Source organism: Limulus polyphemus, unplaced genomic scaffold (genome assembly GCF_000517525.1).
Source record: "Limulus polyphemus unplaced genomic scaffold, Limulus_polyphemus-2.1.2 Scaffold1336, whole genome shotgun sequence".
NCBI lineage: Eukaryota > Metazoa > Arthropoda > Merostomata > Xiphosura > Limulidae > Limulus > Limulus polyphemus.
Genome location: NW_013666946.1, coordinates 274,671 through 300,725, shown reverse-complemented (window position 1 = coordinate 300,725; position 26,055 = coordinate 274,671). Strand labels below are relative to the sequence as shown.

The window sequence follows — 26,055 nt, the reverse complement described above, 5'->3', positions numbered from 1 at the left end:
TGTTATTGAGCAATTTCTTATAATTAAAATTCTGCTGCGTATATCCTTGTAAGATTTGCTAATAGTTGGGTATTTATTTTTGCAAGTGTTGGGTAATAACTGTAGAGTAGAAGTTTCTATGACTACATATTCTAATATAATTTGTTCTGTTCTTTTGTCAGTAAATGGAACTATAAGGTAAACCTTATTTTTGTTTTATTTACCTTTTCAGTTTTAAATGATGACAAATAGCAAATAATAGCTAACTTACATTGCTCTTCAAACTTAATGACACCTGCATTTATGTTTATTTGAAGAAACGTAAGTTTATTAATATATAGCCCTTATAAGGTAATGTATAAACCAAGACTATTTAATTTATAAATTGTTAGGAGGATTTGCAATAAATATTTTGTGCTATAACTGTGTTTGTGTCCATCACTATGTGGTCAACATGCAAGCATTTGAGGAGTGTATGCATTATTTATAAATTAACAGCCTTCATCATTAAGCCTGTAAGGGTAAATTGTAACATTTTCATTCAATAGTCATCTTTTTCCATTAGTTTGGCATGCAAACAATTTACATTTTTATGTTGTATGAATTTTATGAGCTCTATGCAAAAATCTTAAAGTATGCCATAGAGAGCTAAGATACAACTATTAATAAATGAAAAAATAAATGTATGTATAATCAGGCAGGTAGTGGTAGCACTGCTATGTAGGACAGCTTGAATTGTTCATTGAAATGATATTTTAAATATTTCTTTAATAGGTCATCAGATCTTTACAATACTATGTAGTCTTTCCACTTCTAACAATGTTTATGTAATGACTGAGTCACATGTTCTGGGAATGCCTGTAGATATCATAGCAAAGAGTTTAATTTTCTTGTTATTCTTTCTTCTGCTTCTTTTTTATTACACAATAACTCAAAAACCAAAACAATGGCGTCAACCAACCTCCCTGATGTGACATAGTTTCAAACAGAATATCCACCTTTATAAGTATTATTAACTAGTAGTAAATAGGAAAAAACACGTAAAGATACAACTTTTCAAAAAAGGAAGTAAATGTAGGGATGGCTAATATCAATCTTTCAAAACAAAACAAACAATGTGGGCAAGAATTAACAGATATATATATATATATTCTACTACACTATGCTATTATGTAGGGATGATGCAAATGCCATCCCTACTATCTTGTTTACTATCTATTATCTTATTTTTAAAGGATTGATATTAGCCCATCCCTACATTTACTTCCTTTTTTCAAAAGTTTTTCTTTACTTTTTTATTTGAAATTAAAGCCATTTTTACAACTAACAAATAATATAAAAGTTGAAAGTCATAAATATTTATTTAGCAACACCAAGCTGTAGAAAAATTATAGTAATGGTAGTTAAGCAGTTTAAAATCATAATCAATAATAAATATTTTGTCAAGGTAATAGATTAGGTGAGAGATTTCATGAAAACTTTGTAAGGTAAAAAGTTAAATAGATTTTAGTTAACTCATAGTCTTCTCAAGAATGCCTTACAATCTTGTTTCTAGCCTGTAATAAGTGTTTAATTATCTACTTATGTTTCAATGCTTTAGAAATAAAATGTTTCCTTTTACGAACAGTAACATTGTTTATTTATTTTTCATTGCTGAAGTGTACTTCATCAAGTATAAAATCAGCATTGAATAGAGTTGAAGATGGTGAGGAAAGATTTCTACCAAGAAAAGAGGTAGGCTCTAATTATCTTGTGTCATGTCAAACAGTTTTATATTATGTATTTTCTTCTAAACATCAGATGTATTAAGTTATTTGCAATAAAATATACAATTAGACTTTTATTCATTAAATTTTTGAACAAACTATTATGAAATAAATTGATGAAAATTGTATAAATTATACACTTGATAGAAACTAGGAAGAATCATTTGGTCACAAATTTTGAAAATTCCCTGAAATAATTGAAGATTGGTTAATGCCCACATTAGCAATGGATTTGTGATGGAGAAACCAAAGTTTAATAATGAAGATGAAGACATTTGAAAATGTAAAAAATGTTACTGAGAAGGTTGATTATACTTTGTAAATGGCTTTTTGATTCCATAATATTGTGAAAAAATAGGTTGACATCTTCAAAGGACAAACAGTGAGATAACAGATACCCAACAGCTGTGATATTAGTGTCAGTGAAAATACAGTGCCTAAAATACGATGAAATTATACTTGTATTTGTTTATGCAATACATTCACTATACAAGGCCAAATAAAACATGTAAAGGATGTAGTGGTAATCAAGGACACAAAACAGTAACACACACACTAGTTATGCTGCTGTTTAAGTATACCAACACTTTTTTGGGACCAAATAGCTTACAGGTACAGTAGACACATCTTCAAAGCAGAATAAAATAAATACTGATGTACGTACATTCAAATAGACCTTTAAGACAACTGTCTGGGATAACATATAAATCTTACTGAGGCTAAAATTAGGAATGTTATGAAGAGTAATTGAAACATGAAGTATGAATGTTGTTGCTTATACAGAATGGATATACTTCTTTTTTTTAGATTTAAAATAATAAAAAATCATCAGGTCATTTAGGAGTTTGTGGTAACTTTGTGAGTTTTATTTATGATTAGATGACTAACTGGGATTTTAACATAAGCACAGGTCTTGATACCACTGAAGCAAGAGCACAGATTGATAACCTACCCTGAAAGAGAAATTTATACCTAGCTTACTCCTGATGGAGTAAAGGTAGAATCATCAATCAGTATTAGTCATTAGTTATCATAAAAATGGCCTAGAGTAAGAGAAAGATCAAATATATGCATTTTAGAGTTAATGATTAAAATTTTTTTTAGCTATTTTTATAAATACATAGTGCAGAAGAATACTGTCTTTATATGATGTTGTACTTAGTGAAGTGGTTCTATAAAAAGTATAGTTTATTTAATGTTTCATTACTAGTATAATCCAGTACACTTATATTTTATGGTGTTAGTGTAATTTTAATGGTGCATTGAACAACTTGGAAGGAATAATGCATATTTTTGTAGAGATCAAGAGTCTTCAGAATTAATGTTAGAGCTTATCTGTCTCTTTGAATTAGAAGAAAAACTTGTGACAAAGTGTGTGGTGTAAGCTAATATTTTGGTGTTATTCAGTCTAGTGAGAATAAGACTAAAGCATATTCAGACAGACTGAAGACTGTGCTCTAATTCCTAATGTTTTATGTTTGTATTTCTAAATGAATAAAATGCTGTAAAAAAAGCATCACTTTTTAAAGTTAGGAGAGTTGATATCCAGTCAGATGCTACCCTTTGACATGAAATAAAATAGTATTGTATACTTATTTTACCTCATGTAAGGAAAATCTGTGTGGAAAACACAGTGTTTATTTTAATTGTTTTTTTGCAAAGTTGATATTCTTACTCCTAGTTAGCATAATTTTTTTTATAGATATATGGAGCTTAATAACTTGTGTGTGAAATAACAATCAGCATAACTTACGGGTTTATGGCCAAAATATCATTAAAAGCAAGGTTCCACAGCTAATGAAACAATAAATTCTAAACTAGAAATTAAGAACATCATATTTAGCTATTCTCATTACTGGATTGGATTTTAGTTTGATCTAATTAGGGAGCTTGCTCTGATGGGAAGATAATATTAATTAAGAATGAAAAGTTTTTCAGAGGTACATATGTAGTGACAAAATTCATGTGAGTAAGTTTGGTGTGTCTTGCATAAGTGAAATAGAATTGGAACAGTTTATCTATAAATTAACTGAAGTATGAAGAGAACAAGGCTGGATAGTATTTATGCTTCAAATTTAAAGTTTATAGACAATCATTTGATAAGTGTTGAAGTGCACTGTACAAATGACACGACAGGAAACTTAATGCAAAATATAACTTTCCATATTCAAATGTTTATTATTAGATGTTTTAATGAAATCATGAGAAGTTTTATTGATTGGATGCTTCAACAACCTATGAAATCATAGTTTTATGTAATTATTTTAAAGTAGTTAAATGTTAAAAAACATTAATACATGTAAAATGTTTATTACGGAGAAATACACACACACACGTATATAAAAATGGCCATGCAATGTCTCGACCTTCAGCTTAGGTCATCATCAGGCAAAATATAATAATAATAATTTGACACATTTGAGAATAAGATTAAAACAAATAAATACAACACAATCCTCCTATACACGTAACTTGTTTTAAAGCAACTTGTACTATAAAAAAGGAATTTATAACAAACCACTTTATAAATAGGATTTTTATAACGTAAGGTAGACAACTCGCATTCATTTAGACTGTAGTTGGTAATACTACCGGTATTGTAGATTTTAGTCATAACCAGCACAATGAACATTATCAATAAATTGTCTGTTTTAAGCTATTCACAAATTGTAGAGTAACCTTAACAGAATATTCATTCTGTATAAAATCTTTCAAAAACAGGGTAAAAAATCTGGCTAATGGTTAATTACACAGGCCTGCACTAGATACAGTTGGTCTAATTTATGATTATGAACCTTACATAGTCCAAATAAAACCCAACACTGTGAGCCTGTTTGTCTGATTTTTGGTACATTTCTTCTGTTATGAAGCTCTCATCTTTTTAAATTTGTATGGTATCTTATAAATTTGGCTTACCTGGCTGCTTTTTGAGACCTCTTAATTTCTTTAAACTTATCTGTATTACTAAATAGCTTCCACTTTGTTGATGTAATCCACTTTCATTAAAATCACATCCCTACCACCTTTATTCAGTTTAGTGAATTCAGTGTTCTTACAACTTAAAAAAAATTTTAAAGCCTTGCTTAACCTTTCTAATATTGGTGGGTGGATTATACCCAGCCCGTGTTCTCAAAAGTAACTTTTTAAAATGTACATGTATCCTCGCAAGTTTTGCAGTTTATCAGTAAATGTTACAAAGCATTTGAATGCAAAGTGTCAGATTTTTAAATTAAGTTTTAAAATTTTTTAATTAATTATTTGCTCATGCATTTTTTATTTTTGAATGTTGACTATCCAACATATGAAGTAATTTTGAGTTTAAGATAAAAAATACTTTTATGCATAAGAAAACTGTCAAATTTCATATGCAAAATCTGTATAACCTCCTAATATCCTCCAGATAATTATCAAATGTTTTTTATTAAAAAAACTATATTTTATCTGTTATTTTCACTTTTGTATCTCTGTATGGGTTTGATTGGTTTGATCTATCTTGTAACCACCATAAAAAAAGGGAAATCGATGCAAATTACGGTTTTTTGTTCTAGAATTACTACAGATTATAATGCAAAACCACAAATGCTTAGTCTAAATACCTTAAATTTCATAAAATTGTACATATATAAAAATATATTATTTTTTATCTTACTGACCTTTCAGTAGTGTCTGATTAACATTACAGAAGTTGAATGACATGGCACACATGCACTCATGTTATCACATTCAATGATATAAAACTGGCCTGTACAAAGTGATCTGTCTTGACTGTGTTCTAGTGGACTAGTATTTTGTAAAATACAGTCACCTTTTGGTTATAATATATTTACAAATAAGTTTTTAAATTTCAGTTATTTTTCATAAAACATAGAACAGTAAATCAAGTATAGAAAACAATTATCTCTTTTAGTTATGAACTTTGTACTCATTTGCTGCTTGCTATGTGCTAAACCTTATAAACGTTTTCATATGAAGAATGTAAAACAAAATCATTTTTTCAGGTTTTATATATGCATTTTGAAATAGTAAAAAATCATAAATTACTGTATAAATACCAGAGAACTCCACTATAATTTACCAGGTTTACTAACTAAGCTTTATTTGGGTATAGAAAAAATATGATTTTTTGAGTTCAGTAATGTCTTACCTTACCAATTGGAATCTAACATGAAAAAAGGATTTCTCGTGTGGATATCTTGCAGAGCCATGAGAACCATGTGGGGGACATTCTTAGCTTTCCATTGGTTATTTACACATCATAGACAGAAGAAGGTGTATGTAAGCAAGTATTTTCAAAAATGGAAAATGGTGGTTGGGGCAACTGTGTTTGTTCAGTACATGTAGCAATATCTCAGCAAATAGAAAATACAGGAGGTTCTTATTTGATATTCTAGTTTGTCAATATCAGTAATCTGAGTTCCAAATTATTAAGAAACTATAAACTTTACATTTGGACATCACCAACATCTAATTTGAACCAATGCTGCATTCAACATACCACGTGACATACAAAAAAATCAGTATTTAGGATTTCATTTTTAATATTTACATTTAAATTAAGAAATTAACTAATGGATTATACTAAAATTTAAATTATAATCTACAATTGGTTACCAAACTTATTGATATACATTCATAAAATAGTAGTTCAATAAAATTTTGAATGCCAGTCTACAAACATGATAACACGCCCTTTGACCCCTGACCATAGGAAGACCCATGAGACCCATCTCAGTAGGGTTAAACTGCTGTTATTGTTTTTAAGTCGTAAGTTTTGTTACATCCTGAAGACACAACCAGTGATTTGAGTTTTAGCTTGTTCAAAAATTGTATACACATTTTTTCTAAATTTGTCACTTGGAGAATTGTTGTAAGAAAGTTTCAGAACCTAAAAAACAACTCTATCTCTATAACAACTTTCTAAGGGGAGAATAGAAAATTGTAATCCTTTGGCTAAGACCCTTTTCTCATCATCAGACAAATGTTAGTTTGAAGAATAGTAAATAAAATCATATGTGTGTGTTAAGAATCTTTAAGGTAACTGTTTAATTCTAATCTCAGTTGAAGCTTTATTATTACAGTTGATAATTTTAACTTTTAAATATATCTTTGAGCTAAGGATCTAACTGTTGCTGTAGAACTTCTTCAAATTGTTTCAAAACTGTGTAGCAGATTTTTTCAAGGATTCACATTGATCTTATGTTTTTCTTTCTACCTACTTTTGTGTACCTTTTCTTTTTTTCTGTTCATTGAATGTTAAATATTATTGTCTCCAAACTTCCATTACTAGTCAGTGTGGTATTTAAGTACAAGTGTTTTGAGCTATATTTTTTAAGATAATATGCTATTCAAGCCACATGTGCTTTCTCAAATGCCTTAGATTTGATCTGTGAAAACTATTTAACCCTTACTACTGGTGTGATTTACTCATGTAGTTTGCCAAGTTGTTGGTTTTTACTAAGTTTGCTGTTTTTTAAATCATCTCAGTTTTTATGTTATACCAAACACTTCCATGTGTTTTGCATGACCATTCAATTAATGCTGAGACATTTAAGTTGATTTTGTTGGTTTAAGATAAATTACATTACTGTCATGTAGATTTTTGCAAGTATCTTCAGCCTTTAATTTTCATCAAGTTTTATCAAGTTTCTTACATCACTGTTTTTACTATTGCATAATTTTGTTAAAGTCTGTTATAATTTAATGCATTTTTTTAAATCCGTTAAGTATAGATTTGTGTTTTGAAGAGTTTAGAATAATCATGAAAATCCTCTTATTTAAAACCAAGGGTCAATGAGAATAATCAAATTGCTAACTTTAGTAATACAAGGTATTAGCAAGTTCTTAATATTTGTATTGAATATTAAGTTTTGTTACATTTATTACATGTAAAAATGATTGATATATACCAAAAAAAAACTGTATAACCACACTTATCCTGTTTCTGTACATTTATTTATGAAAAAGGTTTTGGAGTAATTTGTGATACTGACATGTTTTTAACTTGAACAATATGTATATACATATTTTCTTTTACAAATATTTACAGACAAGCAGTTTGAACCAGGTGCTAGTGTATTAGGAGCCATTGTGCATTAACATTCAATTTTGTAAGAAAAACCAAAAAATATGTTTTCTTGAACTATTTAATTTTGTTTTGTTTTCATATTTTTATGCTCACTACTAGTGTGACATATTTTGGATTAATTTTATGAACTTTGCATTACAAGCTTACCTGCCAACTGTTCTGGATCCATGCCATTGGCATTTATTAAGATTTGTTCATTAAATAAGTTGATAAGTATGTCTAAAACATACTTCAACATTTTAGTTAACTTGATTATAAATGAAGTAATATATTTTTCATCCTTGAATGATTAAAATCATGTTAATTAGAGATTGTAGTACTTTTTTCATTCAGGAGCTTAAGATATTCATAAATTTCACTTAATTAAGAACACTACCACTGATAGAGACAAGTACATACAGACGTATATATTTTTTGAGCAACTTGGTCCTACATTGTAAATAGACATATCTTATAACTTCAACACTTTTTTAACCCTTTTGAGACAGGTCACGGGTGAAAGGCCATGGTATTTCGTTTGTTGACTCGCATTCAAAATTTTATTGAACTACTATTTCATGAATTTATATCAATAACTTTGGTATCAAACTGTAGATTATAATTCAAATTTTAGTACTATTTATTACTCAATTTCTTAATTCAAAAGCAAATATTAAAAAAACACGGATAAACATAGATTTTTCTGTGACACATGGTATGTTGAATGCAGCACTGGTTCAATTTAGATGTTTGTGAAGTCAAAATACTGAGTCTGTAGTTTCATATGAGTTATAAACTTAAATTACCAATATCAATAAGCTAGAATATAAAATAAAAGCCTCTTATCTTTTCACTTTGCTAAGATATTGCCCATGTAATAAATTAAACATAGTGGCACCCCACCCACCTCTTTCTATTTATGGAAAAGCTCTTTTATATACACTTACTTCTATATATGAAACGAATAACCAATCAGAAGCTCAGAATGTCCCCCTAGTTGCTCTCTCAGTCATTTTAATGGTCTTGGCACCATTTCTTTGTTTTGAACCAATATTTCAATGAAGTAGGGTGTGTCTTTAATCTCCTTGAAATTTCTTATTTACTTAGACTAAAATACATCTTAGTTACTAAGCTTGGTGAATCATAGTTGAATTCTATGGTATTAATGTAGTGATTTATTATTTTTTAGTTATTCAAATGTATATATAAAACCTAAAAAAGATATTTTGTTTCATATCCTCCATGTGCAAAATTTTTAAAGGCTTACCAACCTACGGCAAGCAGCAACCGAGTACAAAGGTTGTAACTAGAAGAGATAATTGTTTGCTTTCAACCTACGTCAAATAGCAACCGAGTACAAAGGTCAAAACTAGAAGAGATATTTGTTTGCTTTAATTCTTTAGTTACTGTTCTGTGTTTTAAGAAAAATAAGTTTAAGAACATATTTCAAAATAGAAATAATTTATATACATGTATACTGTATAATAATTGAAATGTGACTGTATTTTATAAAATACTAGTCTGCTAAATACAGCCAAGACAAGTTACTTTGTACAGACCAAAGGTTGGTTTTATGTTATTTGATACGGTAACATGAGTGCACATGAGCAACTTCTGTATTGTTAGCCAGGCACGGCTGAAAGGTCAATATATTAAAAATAATAAATATATATATAAATGTATAATGATATGAGATTTAAGCTATTTAGTTTATGTTTTCATGTTATAATTTGTGTTCATTCTGGAATGAAAGAGGCATAATTTATATTTATTTCCTAATTTTTTATGGTGGTTGTGAGATCGATCAAATCTACCGAACCCGTACTGAGATTAATTACTGAAAATAACAGATAAGATATAAAGTTTTTTTAAGAAATGTTTGATAACTATTTGGACATTATAAAGATTTTGCATGTGAAATTTGAAAATTTTCTGATGAATAAAAGTATTTTTAATCTTAAAATGAATATTACTTTGCATGATAGATAGACAACATGCCAAAAAAAAAAGAGAAAAACATTGAAGCTGTAATATAAGACATTATGGAGATTGAAAAATCATATTTTTTAGACCCAAATACAGCTTATTTACCAAGACTAAAAAATTATAGTGGAATTCTATGGTATTGATATAGTAACTTGTGATTTTTTGGTATTTCAAAATACATATATAAAATGTTAAAAAGTTATTTTGTTTTACATCTTCCACATGTTAAATTTGACAAGGCTTAGCAACTTACAGCAACGCAGCAACTGAGTACAAGGTTCATAAGTAGAAGAAACCATTGTTTTCTATACTTCTTTATTTTGTGTTATATGTTTTAAGAAAAATAACTGAAATTTGAGAATTTATTTGTAAATATTAATAACATATATAATGCATTATAACCAAAATGTGACTGTATTATACAAAATAGTGGTCCACTAGAACAAAGCTAAGACAATTACACTTTGTTAAGATCAGTTTTATTCTATTGGACATGGTAACATAATGCTGCATGTGTGTAACTTCTGTAACATTAGGCAGGCATTGCTGAAAGGTCAGTAAAATAATGTATAATGTTATGAGATTTAATCTATTCAGGCTTGCAAAGGGAAAAAATTATATACACGATTTGGGGGGGGGGGGGTATTAGGGTCCCAGAATCAGGGAAGCACCAAGGGCTCAGGATTTCTCTCCTTGGCCCTGACTATGTAGTGCATAGTATCAATTTTTTAATACATGTTGTAAATGTATAACCTTTCTTTTGAAATTGGTTAGTTTGGGACTCTGTGTAATCTTTTTTTCTTTCTTTCAGGTGATACGAAGATTGAGAGATAGAAGTGAGCCTATCCTTTTATTTGGAGAAACTGAAATAGAAGCTTTCAAACGACTGCGTCGCCTTGAAATTCTAGAACCAGAAGTTGATCGAGGATTTCGTAATGACTTTCAAGAAGCCATGGAAAAAGTTGACCAAGCATATCTTGATGAAATTTTGAAATCTCAAGGAACAACTGATGATGGAAAGTCAATCAATGATGTAAAAATTGAAGAAGAGGGAACAACAATGGAGGAAATTAAGGTATATTTTATAATTTGTATTATCAGAAGCTTTACAATGAATAGTAATGACTGAATAATTGGTACATATACCACCTTAAATTTGTATATACATACTTTTTTTAACACACCTATTAATAACAGTTTTTTGTAGGAAGATTCATTTAAATGTCATTTTACTTCTATTGAGGATTCATATGTGTATGCACCTTTACATTCTATTATGGTTGATTGGACTGAGCTTTTATTTCTTTCTTTGCAAGAATCACAGTAAAATCAACTACACGTACAGATAATTTTTTATTTCAGTAGTTTTCATACAGGTAATTGTAAAACAGATATTTCTAGAGCATTTATTCAATTAAACTAAATTTTCATGAGAACTGGTTGATTAATGGAATTTGCCGATTGATGTTCAAATTCTTTAACCTTTTCACTATGGGTAGTTCAAAGAGTGCATGGCACAACCTTTCAGACAGTTACATTAAGAATTTAAGTAACCTACTTTATTATTACAGTATATGACTAAACATGGCATCAAAATATAGATAATGAATCAAATTTTAGCTTCATAATTTTATAAGGAAATATTTAAAACTATCTTCAATCTTTTCTAGTATGAGAAATGTGACATTTGTTTCCTAGGTCTTCCCTATTCTCTAATTTATTTACCAACCCCCTGCAAAGTAGGAAATTTAATGTAAATTGCTCACTCTAATATAGATATTATTAAGGCAAAGCATAGCTTTTATAGCCTTCAATCTTATTTGTTTACAGAGCCATAAACTAGAAAATAAGGCCCACTTCCCATGCCCTCCTATCACATCCTCTGTTTCACAAATTCCCAGTTGTTCTTTCTGATGTTTTATTCTATATTATTTATAAACAATAGAATACCAAGGGTTTAATCTGTTAAGTGACATATTACATTAGTTTTAGAACAGAGTTTTGTCTATTTCATCTTTAGTTTGACATTGTCTCTTGTAGTCTTCAGATTGACCAGCTTAAGATAAGACTTAAAAGCTCTTATTCTGAAACTAGAAAGCCAGAAAACTATGATAGTTATAGGACATTGTTTTCTTTGTGAATGTTGTTATTCTGTGTTTTCATGTGCATTATGTAAGTAAATAAAAAACAGGTCATAGGTAATTGATATATTTCTTGTTTTTCATGTATATTCTTTATTTATTATTATAAAAATAGATAACATTGAAAAGATAGAATCTTATTAGGTTAGATAAAGTTAGGTTAGGTAGGATAGTAAATAATAATAAAATATTTTCACAAATTATACATGTGAGCAGCTCATGCATTATATAATTTGATATGGTTGCATGAGCGACATGTTTGTCAAGTGATTTAAAGCTTGTGTGATAGTTTTACATCATTATGAGCTTTAAACTTTTAGAATCAACAATTGTAGTATCCAGTTACAACTTGCAGTCATTTAAAAGAAAATTGGGTAATTTAGATTCATTTAATGTTTTCTTTATGGTAGTTAGAAGGTCAGTCAAATCAATCAAATGCATATAGAGTTAGGTTAGAGAAAATAACAGATAAAGTATAAAGTTTTACTGAAAAAAAAAATTTGATATTTATTTTAAAGGCTTTAGAGATTACACAAATGAAATTTGACAAGGTTCAGCTGAAAACAAATATTTTTAATTTTGATGTGAAAATCACTTTTGCACTCAGAGCACTCAACACTGACATTCGGACAAATTTTTAGCAGAAATAATCAAATAAAACTTGTTTTTTATGTACAAAAGACTTTTAATGTTTACTGAAAGCTTGTCACTTTGGGGTTATGAACTTGGTCAAATCAACCAAGCCCATAGCGAGAGAGATAATCAATTACATTCAACTAATTCTCAGAGCTCCAAATAGATAGCTTTCCTTTAAAAAAAAACAAAAAACATAATGGCAATATTTCAATTACTTGGATAGTTGGAGTAATCAGAAATAATAATTTTGATTATTTATGAGTCATGACCCTAATTGATTAAGCCGAAAAACTTTTAATTATGTTATACCAATTAGTATAGCATAAAATCTAGCTAATAATCCATATTTGAATAGTATATACGTTTGAAGCTCTTAATTCTATAAGGCAATATTTTAACAAATCATGAGTTTCCCCTAGTGTGACATACGTGACACATTTTCTCTACATATCTTCTCTTCTCTATTTTATCCACCATCCCTCCAGTAAGTACAAAATTAAACGTAAATTACTCAATATAAAATCATCACTGCTCAGACAAACCATAATTTTTATAGCCTCTAATTTTGTTTGGTTAAAGAGCTATCAAATAGAAAATCAGACCCTTCCTGTCACACCCACCTGTCACATCCTCTCTTTCACAATTCGTTGATAGTTCTCTTTTACAGGTAAATATATATTACCTATAACTAATAGAAAGCCAAGCTTTTCATCTATCAAATAATACATTATGTTGTGTTCTGAACAGATAATCATCAATTTCACTTGTATTACAGGTTTAGTTTCCACAGGAATGGTAATGACTAGCTTGGATGAATTTGTAACACTTCTTGTCGCATAGTTAGAATCCCAGAAAAATTGATTGTTAGAGGAAATTGTCTGCTTTTTACATGTTATTATTCTATGTTCTTTGGTGGATTATTTAATTAAATAAAAATTACTTAATACACAACTACTACCACCATTAGTATAAAAAAAAAGTAGGGTAAGTGTCATTGATAGTTGGCAGCAAAAAAAAAGAAGAATACTTGGGTAAGTACTTTATTTCATCTTTATTCTTTATTTATTATTATAAAAATAACTCAAAGGTTAAAATAAGGATCTCTTTAGGTTAATTAAGGTCAGATTAGGTAAAATGAATAATAATAATATAATAAAATATTTCACGAGGCATGCATGCGAGTATCTTGTGGGTAGGGTATATCAATAGTGTAACATGAACTGCACATTCCCCAAGTGATTTACAACATATAATGATGTGAACAGTAGTTAGACATGGTTCAATGGGCAATAAAACAATAAAATTTAAATATAAACATATGTATACTGTTACATGTTACATTTGAAGTCATTCTTGAAAGAAAAAGAGGATAATTTGATTTTTTTTTTGGTGGTAATGAGGTTGGTCAAATTGACCAATTATGTATAGAGTTAGGGTAGAGAAAATAACAGATAAAATATAAAGTTTTACTGAAAACAAACATTTGAAATATATTTAGTTGGTTTTTGAGATTACACAAATGAAATTTGAGATTTCTGAGATGAAGAAAGTATTTTTAATCTTAACATGAAAATCACTTTGTACATGGACTATTCAAATCAAATATTTGATATAGTGAATGACAAATCTTTTTTTAATTTATTAAAAAATACTTCACTGAAATATGATTTTTTGTATATGAAAGACTTGTAATGCTTACTGAAAGACTGCCGAATTTTGTGAAGATACACTTACTATATTAAAAGTTAGTAGTATCAAATCTATAAAGACTTTGAACGACTACAAAGAGGTCATGTGGTTAGTCAAGTTGACTGAGCCCATGTTAAGAGAGTTAATCAAATGTAATAATGAAAAAAATCATAATTCCAATATTTTGGTTACTGGATAGTTGGAATATTAAAAAATTGTAATTATTGTAAACACTAATTTTAATTAGTTGATTACTTTGTAGCATTAAGTGAATTAATCTTAATTTCAAACACAGGTTAGTTGGAATAACCCTATCAGAATAGGCACCTGTATTTTACAGAACCTTTTAATCACCATGTAACCATGGGGGTATATAAACTATAACTCTGAAAGTACTTACTTTATATTCATGAAATTTGACAAGCTTTCTGTAAACTATAAAAGTATCTTGTGAACAAAAAATAAGGATTTTTAATAAAACTTCCTTTCAATTATATGGTGTCAAAGGGTTGACTGCTCGGAGTGTAAAGTAATTTTCTCACTACTATAAAGGCTTGGTTTGGTCTGTTATTTCATTAGTGGTAATGTCCAGGATCACTGATGAGGAGTGGGATTCTCCGAAACTAGTCATTTTCTAGTTTATAGCTCTGAAGCCAAAAAAAAATTATAGGCTATAAAAAATATGCTTTAACTGAGTAATAACAATATTATAATGAGTAATTTACATTGAATTCCAAACTTGTTTAACTGGTAAATAAGTTAAAGGCACTGTTTTTATACTAGGGAAAGATTCATTTTGAATATTTCCTTACAAAATTGAGATCTTACAACTTAAATTAGATTTATTAACTACATTTTGATGCCAAGTTTATTCCTATATATTGATACTAAAGTAATTTAATTAAAATTTGAATGTTAACTCTGTGAAAGGTTGTGACATGCACACTTTGATCTACCTGATTCAAAAGGGTTAATCACCCAGTGTACTATCCATGCTTAAAGTTAATGCTCTCTATTTTTTTTTGTATTAATTTACACTTTATGTTGTATCACTATTTCTTTTTACTGTATGGATTATTTTCAAAAGTTTGTAAGACATTAAAGACAGCTAATCTATTGCTTCTATTCAGATTACAACATGCCTTTTTTATAACAATCTTTTGCTTATTCTGTGGAATGTATTCCCAAGTTATACTTAAATAAATTACGAAAGTACTGTAATGTTACAAGGTGCACAACAATTTATTAAAGAGATACCAGACTCAACATGTTTTGGTTATATTTTACTCTGTTAAAATTGGGAGAAGCAGTGACTTAATGATAAGTACCCTTATATAGATGTGTATGTACAAGTAAAGAAGAAACTTTTGAAAAAAGAAAGTAAATGTAAAGATGGCTAATATCAATCCTTCAAAAATAATACAAGCAAGGTAGTAGGGATCGCATTCAATAGACATAGGAAGGTTGTATTTATAACCAACTTCTAAAACAATGAGGTTTCAACTGTAATATTGGCTTGTAATTCCTGTTTCACTCTGTACATTTTGTAAGAAAGTTAACCTTACTCGACTGTTTAAACACTGTAATTTTACTGCCACAGTTTGTAAAATACTTAATTCTTTACATCGGAATAAACGACACAGAACAATGGCTTGTGACTGTTTTAGTGATCTACAAACCTAATACATATTTTGACTCACTGTGCTGACCTTCACGTATGTTTCTGTAGCGTCACCTACTGTGATGTCAATAGATATACTGATTTACCTCTAAGACAACATACCTCTACTACTGACTCTTTAAACCATAAAATTAACAAATTTAATGCCCTTGCACATGACCTCTGCCAACATAACTCATTCCTATCCTTCCTTTACAACACCAACTTTAAACTTGAAAATAGGACACATTTTTAAGCAAAGGATGGTTTACACCTTTAAAGGAATCGCTTCCCTATCCTGTAACTTACGATTATGTATCACTAATTATATTCTTCCTCGCCTACAAATAACTACCGAACAATTCAACCTAGATCCACCAAACACACCTAATCGTAGATCTCCTTCAACCTCTCTCTATTCCCCATATCAAATCCACAAAGCATCCTCAATCCGTAGAGCACACCTCTGTATGCCACACGTCCAATACACTTTCAAACCCTATTTCTGTCACTGCTTCTCTCGGAACTAGATGTGTCCATTCTTCTAAATGTTGCACTTCTGCAAAAGTTAAGGCTTCCACTCCTGTTTCTAGAAACTTCTCCCTAAGCTCTCTAAACCTAACACACAACCCAAGAATCCCACCCTATTCATAAACTCTGACTTGTAACCCCTTATTTTGATGACCTTCCAAGCTCCACAACTTCTGAGACTTTTCATATTCCATATGCAGAATCTTCTACAACCTTTTAAGGAAATCACCACCCTTCACCCGACAACCTTTCACAAAATCCTAAACCTGACAACTTTACCTAATAAACCCTGAACCTTCTCCCTGTCACAAAGCAAAACCCTGTGTTTTCTTTGAAATAAACACTCCTTCCAACACAGTTGCCCAAGTGCACTCTGATCTAAATTCTAGCAAGACTTTCAAACTACTCAGAAAACTGAAGGAAAAATAACTGAGGTGCATGCTCTATTCCGATGTGCTAGGACATAATTTATAGTATCAAACTATACCTAAATCCCTTAATTTGAATCCACCAGTTACCATACGAGCCAAAGACCCTTTTTTGCTCACAATGGAAGAAAATCCTTTATTCCACCTCACTTACACATACGAAACTCACACAAGACTTTTTATAAATCCACAATAGACAATCTTGAAAAGAACATTGCTGCTATAAATTCCAAGAGCACAATTTGTCCTACTAAACAACAGAAACTTGATGCATTTATTAACAAAACAAAGAAGACTTTTAAAAATCACGTGAAAAAAACAATAAAAAACACATCAATATCTTTCACATAAGAATAAAGATTTCTCCCATCCAAACCATAATGTATGTTTACAACAAAATACTAATTTTAAACAGACTCCTACTAATACCATCTCTGAGCTACTGATTAATAACTCCAACAGTGTAAATACATACATTGAGTTGTCTTCTAAAATAGATTCTACTTTTGACTCCACTAACTTAGTCATCAAATTGATCCAAGCCCAAGAACTGTCCTCTAAAACAGTAACTGAAATTCAACACAAACTTCTCAGTAAAGCTCATAATTTTTCTCCTACCTCTAAAACATAGATAGCTTTGAAGTCATTTCTAACCTACAAGAATTGAATTGCAGATTGAGACTTTGAGAATTTTTTCACAATCAAACCACTGAAAGAAATAATTTAGACTCACAGTTTAAAAAAAAATCATTCTGGTTACCAGCAGCCAATGTGTAGAAAGTTTTGAACTGCAGTTGAAAATGAAGTAATTCAAGCCCTTAACTCTGACTCAGAAGTACGAAACAGTCTCTCCTATAGTGAACATACTGCTCTAATTTCACTAAAACATGAAAATGAAATTGTTATTAAACCAGCTGATAATGGTGGCACCATTGTCATTTAAGATTTTACATGTTACCAAAAATACACAAACCCAACAATCCTGGTCGTCCTATTATTTCTAATTGTGGTATGCCTACTTGAAACTTAGCCATTTACGTTGATTACCACATCAAAGATATCTCCTCCCGTGTTTGACATTGTACATTAAAGACACAACATATTTCCAATATGGTACTTACCTCCTCTCACAAAATTAGCTATTCTCGTTTGGTGCTGCTCCCTGTATGCAAACTTTTTCTTTATGCATGCCACAAGCCTTCTGCTCCCCCCTGTTGGAATTGTAATATTCCAGTGTGTCTCATGCAAATCATCATGCATCAATTCTCCACCAATAAGAGCATAATATGCTCACGTGACAAATGTGACTCCCTCTATCATCTACTGAACTATCACTTCTCTTTTGGCAGTGCTTGTATTCAGATGTGCTTCTTGTTTGTTTCTTGATTCACGTTCAGCTTTAGTTTCCTCACAGAGTGGTTTCTTTAATTTACTGAGTTTTCATTCAGACAGTTTCTTCACTTTAAAAAATTTTATCATTTAGTTTCAGTTGCATTATTTTTTAAATTTATCGCTTGAATTTGGTGGACTCTTCACAATGAATTTAGAAGTTGATGTTACCACTTTGGGGGGTCACACCAGCATCTAGCATTCTTTCTCAGGCCTCAGGTGCAGGCAATCCAACGGTCAATTTATCTGTGTTTATCCACCGGGAAATTGAACATTACATGGCCCAGCCTTTGTCCCCAGTACTTCCTTAACAGGCAGATCCTGTTCAGACTGACGAGGACTTGGATCATCTATTTCCGCCTACTGATTTTGCCGTATCTTCCCTTACCCCACCTGAGGAATCGGTGAGGCCTAACTTAGTCTTGTTGTATTTTGTTTCTCATTTATGTGACATTTTATCCCTTTTTCCTATTTCTTATGAGCCACGTCCTTCCTTACTACATAAATAATCCTCCCACCTCTTTTTTGGTTTTTCCTCCCTCCCCTGATATTTGGGTTCATGCTTATCAACTTGCCTCACAATTAAGTGATGGGATTAGCAAGCCTTACCTCCCGTGGATTCAGAGCAGTTTGTGCTTTCATACCATCATGCTAACTGTCCCTTTTTGGACCAACAGTTATTAGGTTCCATATTGCCTGTTTGGGGGTGGGGGGTGGCTCATGAATCACCTGTCATTCTGACCCATGCCCATTTTTTTTCCTGCATCTAACCTTTACAACTTTTACAATATCTTCTCCACACCTTCTCTGTGAGGCTTTCCACAGAAATCCTGAGGGGTTTTCTTGGGATACCTTTTCCTTTCTTTCTTCCACACTAGCTCATTGGTCATCTTGGGCTCTGGCTTTGCATATGTGATGCTTCTAGTTGTGATGAGATTTTGGCTTGGGTCCATTTACCATCTACTTATCTTCAAGTTTTATGTATGGGCTCTATTTATGTGGTGGTACCTTTTTGATACGATCCTGGTAATGCTAGAGCCACAGGTGGCATCGGTCCAACAACAATCCACCTTAGCAATATTGTCACACGTTTGTTTCAGAGCCATTTCCCATCCTTCTCCTTCCCGACCCTTACCTGTCCCTTCTTCACAGGGTGCCTCTTGTCATTTTTTTCGATGACACACCTCACATTGCCAACAGTACCAGTGACTGTCTAGTGGGTTCTGGTCCAGTGGGAGCTTGACTTGCTGATTGCTGGTGTTCTTTAGTCGAGGATCAATGGGTTCTTCAAGTTTTATCAGAATAATTTGTGATCCCCTTCCTTTCCCCATTTCCTTTCCCCCTCCTTGGGATCCCATGACCAGTCAGTCAGGGTCTGTTGGAAGCGGTTCAGGAATTGCTATTGCAGTAGGCTATCAAACCTGTTCTCTATCCTTCGACAGGTTTTTATTCCCGACTTTTTGTTGTTCCCAAGAAAACTGGGGTCTGGAGCCTGGTTATAGATTTATCTCTCCTCAACCTCTTCGTTCACCTGTCCCAGTTTGCCACTGAGTCTTTTGTCACTCAAAATCGTCACACTTATCTCCGTATACCTATATCACCCTGGTCTCATTTTTATCTTCAGTTTGTCCATTTCAGGGTGGTTTATCAATTTCGAGCACTACCAGTTGGGCTTGCTTTGGCCCCTTATGTTTTCTTTCAGGTGGTCTAAGCATTTGCTCGACATCTTCATGTTCTAGGGTTGAGTTTTTACTATTAAATGGATGACTGCCTTCTTTTGGCTGACCATATTGGGCAGCTTCTTTTAGTGACTGCTCGAGTGGGCTGGTTAATCAAACTGGAGAAGTTCTTCTTCAGACCTACTCAATATCTTGTCCATTTGGGAGTCCTTCTTGGCACTTGTATCAGTTGGGTCCAGCCTTCTGCTTTAAGACTTCATTCTATAGAATTGTTAGGTTGCCACACCCTCTTGGTTCCATCATTTCCTGGTCACGAGGTTCTATCACTTTTGGGGTTGTGCTCTTCAAAGACATCCCTGGTCCCTCTTGGTTGTGCCCATATGAGATCCCTTCAGTGGGCTCTTCATAATCAATGGAATCTTGCATGGGATTCTCATTCTACTCCCATTACCCTTCAAGACAATCTGCTTTGGTGGTTGGACAAGGCACATGCTTCAGATCTACATCTTTTCATGGATTCTTCAGGTATTCTTTAACTTGATATTTGCACTGTACAGCCATGTTGATTCGTGCTTTATATTCCATAGCTTCGCAATGCTCACCATTGAGATGGAGTGTTCCACAAGATCGCTTGTAGGTGAATAAGCTTGCGATATTTTGCTTCATAATCATGCACGTCCCGAATTGTACCACCCATAGACTGTATGGATAAAATAGAAGGGAATAGCTGCCCATCCCTGCCATGCTCGGTATGAGTGAATATCTCGGTATGGTCTGCTTTTCAAAAATAGAGTTTTGTGGTCACTCATTGCACTTTGTCAGGTGATGACATTCCTCTGAACTCTCCAGTGCCTTTTCACTCCCCTTTCTTCTAGTGGAGTATGGGAGTTCTTACAACTTTCCAGTTCCAAGCTGCTGGGGTGGTCGACCATGGAGGCACCCTCCTGAATGGGTTCCACACAAAGATGGCTATAACCATTCAGTGTAGAATAGGGCAGTGGTGTTTTGCGGGTGTAGATGATATACTGTCCTCCTCTTTGAAATATATAATTACAAAGGAGTGATATGTCAAAATGCGTGGATGTCAGTACCCCGTGGCTGGGTTTTGGATTTAGAGCAGAACCAATCAACAAAAGTCCTCACACATGTTTTGGGGTGTCTATCTTCTTCCTTCAATTTCCTCCATCTGTGTTGTGGGTCAAGAAGTGGTATGTAGAATGGTTACAGTTCTGTCCTTTGGCTCTCACTCGCCCTATCTCAATATGGGGATGTTATTGTCTTTTGGATGGTTCCGGGAAGTTTCATGATTGGGGGAGTTGATTACATGCGATAGACATCCTTTAGATATCTGATGTTTTGTCTCTAGATCGATAGCTCAGTGCTAATACTTGTCATACCTGTTTTGCTACTTCTTGAGCTGTGTGGTTCATTGAAAACACATTGTGATGATTCCTCAACACTGGAGTATTTTGACTTCAATCTAAGAAGTCTGTTTTCAAGATTCTTAAGCAGCAACATTCAACATGTTTCATACAACTCCCTTCCATTAATTTTGAACCCATTCCTGACACTTTAGAATGGGGCAGTCAAATTTGCTTTCAGGTTTGGTGGATCAATTTCTTTCTTTTGAAGCATTTTAGAGAGTAGTGTGCAACATATAAGAAGTTGTAGATAGCCTCTTCATTATTGTTGACATTCAGAAAGTGACATTTAATTTTTGCTTTGAGGGTCAATGGATTCATCCTTTGAGTAGCAGTAACTTCTTGGGAACTATACAACTGGTAAAGCTGGTTCCTTGTACGTACTTTAATCAGAATACCCTGATTTTTTTCTTTTCAAATGCACACCCACTTGGAGGATGGGTGTCATCAGTTTTTATCCACTGCATCATTTTTCTACATACACTGGAATTTATTGATCAGGCTGGGCATATGATTTTGCATATTCTTTGAACACCGTCGCATATTGGAAGATTTTTATCTATTTTGACATTTTGTTCCTAGTTAATTCTCTTTGGAATAAATTTTCTTCTGGATAAATGCAGTGCTTGGCAAGTTCTTACTTGAATGTTCCCTTCATACCAGGTCATACATCACCTTATTTTCATGGGTCTTGCAGTGAAGTTTAGAGAACTCTATAGATGGATCCTACTTCCAACACTTGACATTTTCTTCCTAATACTTTGATTACTTTAACACTGATTTATTTTATTGGTAAGAACAGTAAGAAAAAGCTTAAACAAATAGATGTATAGCTTGGCAGTTAGCTAGGGGAATATCTAAAACTTTATTGTTGAAGTATCTTAATTGAATAGTATTTCAAAATTAAAAATCATGAAGTTCTGCTTTCAGCATTTTGTTTAGCATTTGAAATAAAATTAAGTAATAAAAATGCATTTATGTACATTTACGTAAGTGCAAGTATCATAAAATAATTGTTTGCAGTGTATTGAGCACATTTGATATGTGAAATTGTCTTTCCCTCTTCAGTTTTGGGTTTATACAAGTCATCCAAAAATAGTTTCACAGTTTTGAATGTACTGGTGGAGGAAGCAATGTATAGCTGGTACTGGGAAATATGGTTGAATTTATGTAGACATTGTGTGCCTTTAGTAGATTATGCTCACATTAACATTCTCTAACTTTTCAATAGCTGTGCTGATGTTTTGTTCAGAGACAAAATTAAGATTATGCTGGGGAAGATGATTTTGCAATGAGGTTAAAATCTAAATATCAGTGGGATGCCACAAGCTCCCCTTTTACAGTCTTTCTCTGACTGTTTTGTTATACCATCACAAGATGTTTTGTAACACAAAGTTGCAAGACAGTTTCATTAGTAGTTCAATATAAAGTCTGGTTTATGGCATCAAGATTGATGAAATCAAACCAGTTTTTTAATGGTCAATTCAACTGTCATTGAAATCTTGAGTTTCTAACAGTGATGATGCAGAAATTTAGCTAATGCAAATTAGTATCTAGATAAGTAAATAATATAAATAGGTAAAACCTTTGAACTAAATTAAAGCAGCAACATGCGCTCAAACGCTAAAAATATTTTCAACATTTCTTACCAACTGAAAAGAGACCAAAATTAACAAGATTAGAAAATATCAGTAGATCTGTTAAATCTCTCTACTGTGTGAAAACAGAACAGAGTTTCATCTGTATCTCTAAGGCTTCAATTTGCCTGTAGAACAGCTGGATATTTGGCTGCCCTCTCACTTGTTCATTTAACTAATGCTCCTAAATAAGAGCATTTCTAAAATCCTAAACTGAGTGTTAAACCGTGATTAATATTTTCCAAGTTCTAGCAATGCTGTTAATATTAAAAATATATAAGATCTTATTTCTCCACATGTTGTATGAATGTTTATTCATTCAAAGAAAATGAATGTTACCATTTTATTGCCTTGACCATGTCGTCGGATTCAAATATAAAAACATTTTTTTCAGTTATTTGCAGGGTATGTCATTTGAATATTGTTCAATTTCATTTGGAGTTGAAGGAGGGTAGGTTAGGTTTAGTTTTCTTCATACCAAATAAAGAATATAACATTAAGTAAGTAGGAGTCAATGGCTTCTCCATGGAATTGTTTTTAAGATTTTTTTTTTTGATGTCCACTCTAATGTCAGAAGTTGGAACTTTGCTTAGAATAACTTTCCTTGTTTTTACCCTAAACAATCTATATTGTATATACCTACTTTTGAGTTATCTTGGAATCTTTAATGAATGACACCTATTATAAATCTCTAATGTAAATAGTTTTTCAGCAAGAAGATAAATTAATAATTGGGATTACCCCTCAACCAGATTTTACCTCTTGAGCATTTGGCACAATCAAGTTAAAAATGAATTTATTTCTACCTGGAACAATGCTGTGTGCCTATTTTAGCATAAGTTAAAGGTGTAAGGTTTTAAATCCAATATTTTTTGTCACAGTGTTATAAGGAATGAATATTTTTGAAGAAGTAAGGCTTAGATGTTCTTACAAATCTAGAAGTCCACATAGTATGCATTTTCTTAAAGTATGTATATTTGGAATTATTGTATAAGCTGTGTTTATTTTTGTTTACAGACAATGGCAATAGACCTAGGAAAAGGAAATGACAATTATGATATCAAAGTTATTTTAGCCTTTTTAAAGGTTAGTTTTTTGTATTTTCAATTTATTACAGATGAATTTAAAATGTAAGTCATTCATAAGAATATCCATATGCATATTTTTGATACTGAAAACAAAAACTTGATGAAATTTTAATATTGTGGAATGTGGCATTATATTCAAAAAAATGTTAAAGTGGATTTCATTTCTGAGTCACTCATTATTTTCCTCTAAAGATAATTAAAAGTATTGAACATTTTTGATAGAGAAAACTTAACTTCAGGAAAAATAGTTTTATGTATTAATATTTTGACTTGCATTTCATCATGGGACAATGTAATACAAAACTACAGTACAATTAATATAAAATAAGATTTATTGAGAATTAGTATTTGAAAGAATTTCACTTTAAATAACCTTACAACAACATGTATAGGATAATGACAAATTAATGTTAGATTGAAACTTTAACAATATGTCTTAGATTTGGCTTTTTTTATGTAAATAGTGAATATAGAAATTTGATGGCATGTTTGTAACAAATAGAAAGGGCAACTTTCCAGCTAATAGAATCTTATCGTGGCTATTGCTTCATTCAACATGACATAATAATGTTTAGGGACAATAAAGGACCTGTTGGTTGATCTAGGCTGTCCCATCCTCTAAACTAAACTAAAACTATTAAAAAAAATGTATAAAACCCTCAAATCTAGTCCTTAATATTCATTTAGTTTAGTTATTAAGCTTTCTCTTAAACACACTTAGATCTGCTACCTTCACAACATTCAAAAGCCAACCACCATGTTAGAAAAATAAAACTGTCTTAGCTGAAGATGACTCGTTCTCTGCCAAAATTTATATTTGTGTCTCCTAGTCCTACTATTCTCACCATTAAGTATGAAAAAAGATGATGAATCAACACCATCCATTCCCTTTATAATCTTGAGCACCTCTATCAGGTCCCCTCTAACAATTTCAGAGATCTTAACTTCTCTTCATATGACAACCCCTCTCATCCCAGGCACCATTTTAGTAGCCCTACTCTGAACCCTTTTCAACAATTCAGTGTTCTTCCTAAGATAATTAGCCCAAGACTGAACAAAATACTCCAAATGTGGCCTATCATTGACCTATACAAAGAAATTATAACCTATTTAGCCTTGTATTTAATATTTTATTAGATACAACCTAAAATTCTATTTTCACTACCACTAGCAACAGCACACTGCTTGGAATGCTCAAGAGACTGATAAACCACTACACCAAGATCCCTTTCCTTTATAATACTATTAAGGTTATTCTTATCCAAATTATACTTATAATTCAAATTATGATAACCCACATACATTACCTTGCATTTATTATAATTAAAACCCATCTGCCATTTATTTGCCCAACTCGTTAACTCTTTCAGCATATGTTTGGTCCCAGGGACCGATCTCGTAACCATTTTGTGCTTGTTCTGGTTTTCATGCGATAACTTTTAAATTGGTAAGAGAATGTTAATGAAATTTGGCAGATTATCGGTAAACATTACAATGGTTTCATGTGCAAAAATATAAAAAATTTTTATGAAGTCTTAAGGTTTGTAAAGCAATGTTTTTCTTATACCTATTTTTTTTCTTTTGCATGTTGCCTATCTTACATGCAAAGTAATTTTCATTTTAAGATTGAAAATACTTTTATGCATCAGAAAGTTTTCAAATTTCTCATACAAAATCTTTATAATGTCCAGATAGTTATCAGACATTTCTTAAAAGAAAACTTTATATTTTATCTGTTATTTTCAGTAATTAATATCTCTAAGGGTTCGGTAGATTTGACCAATCTCACAACCACTATAAAAATAAGGAAATAAATATAAATTATGCCTCTTTCAGTCTAGAATGAACACAAATTATAACACGAAAACATAAGTGTTTATTTTGGTCACATGTGTGTGTGTGTGTGTGTGTGTGTGTGTATATATATGTGTATATATATATATATATATATATATATATAC

At 31.5% G+C, this 26,055-nt stretch overlaps 1 protein-coding gene across 1 annotated transcript in view; it reads left to right on the top strand.

Annotated features, from left to right (window-relative positions):
- The window catches only part of LOC106463152 (pre-mRNA-splicing factor 18-like), a 68,970-nt gene that overhangs the window by 2,417 nt on the left and 40,498 nt on the right, over positions 1 to 26,055 (top strand). The window contains exons 2-4 of the mRNA XM_013923147.2: positions 1,639 to 1,713; positions 10,607 to 10,870; positions 24,024 to 24,092. Coding sequence (XP_013778601.1) covers positions 1,639 to 1,713; positions 10,607 to 10,870; positions 24,024 to 24,092 — 408 coding nt within the window. The remainder of the gene's footprint in view (positions 1 to 1,638; positions 1,714 to 10,606; positions 10,871 to 24,023; positions 24,093 to 26,055) is intronic.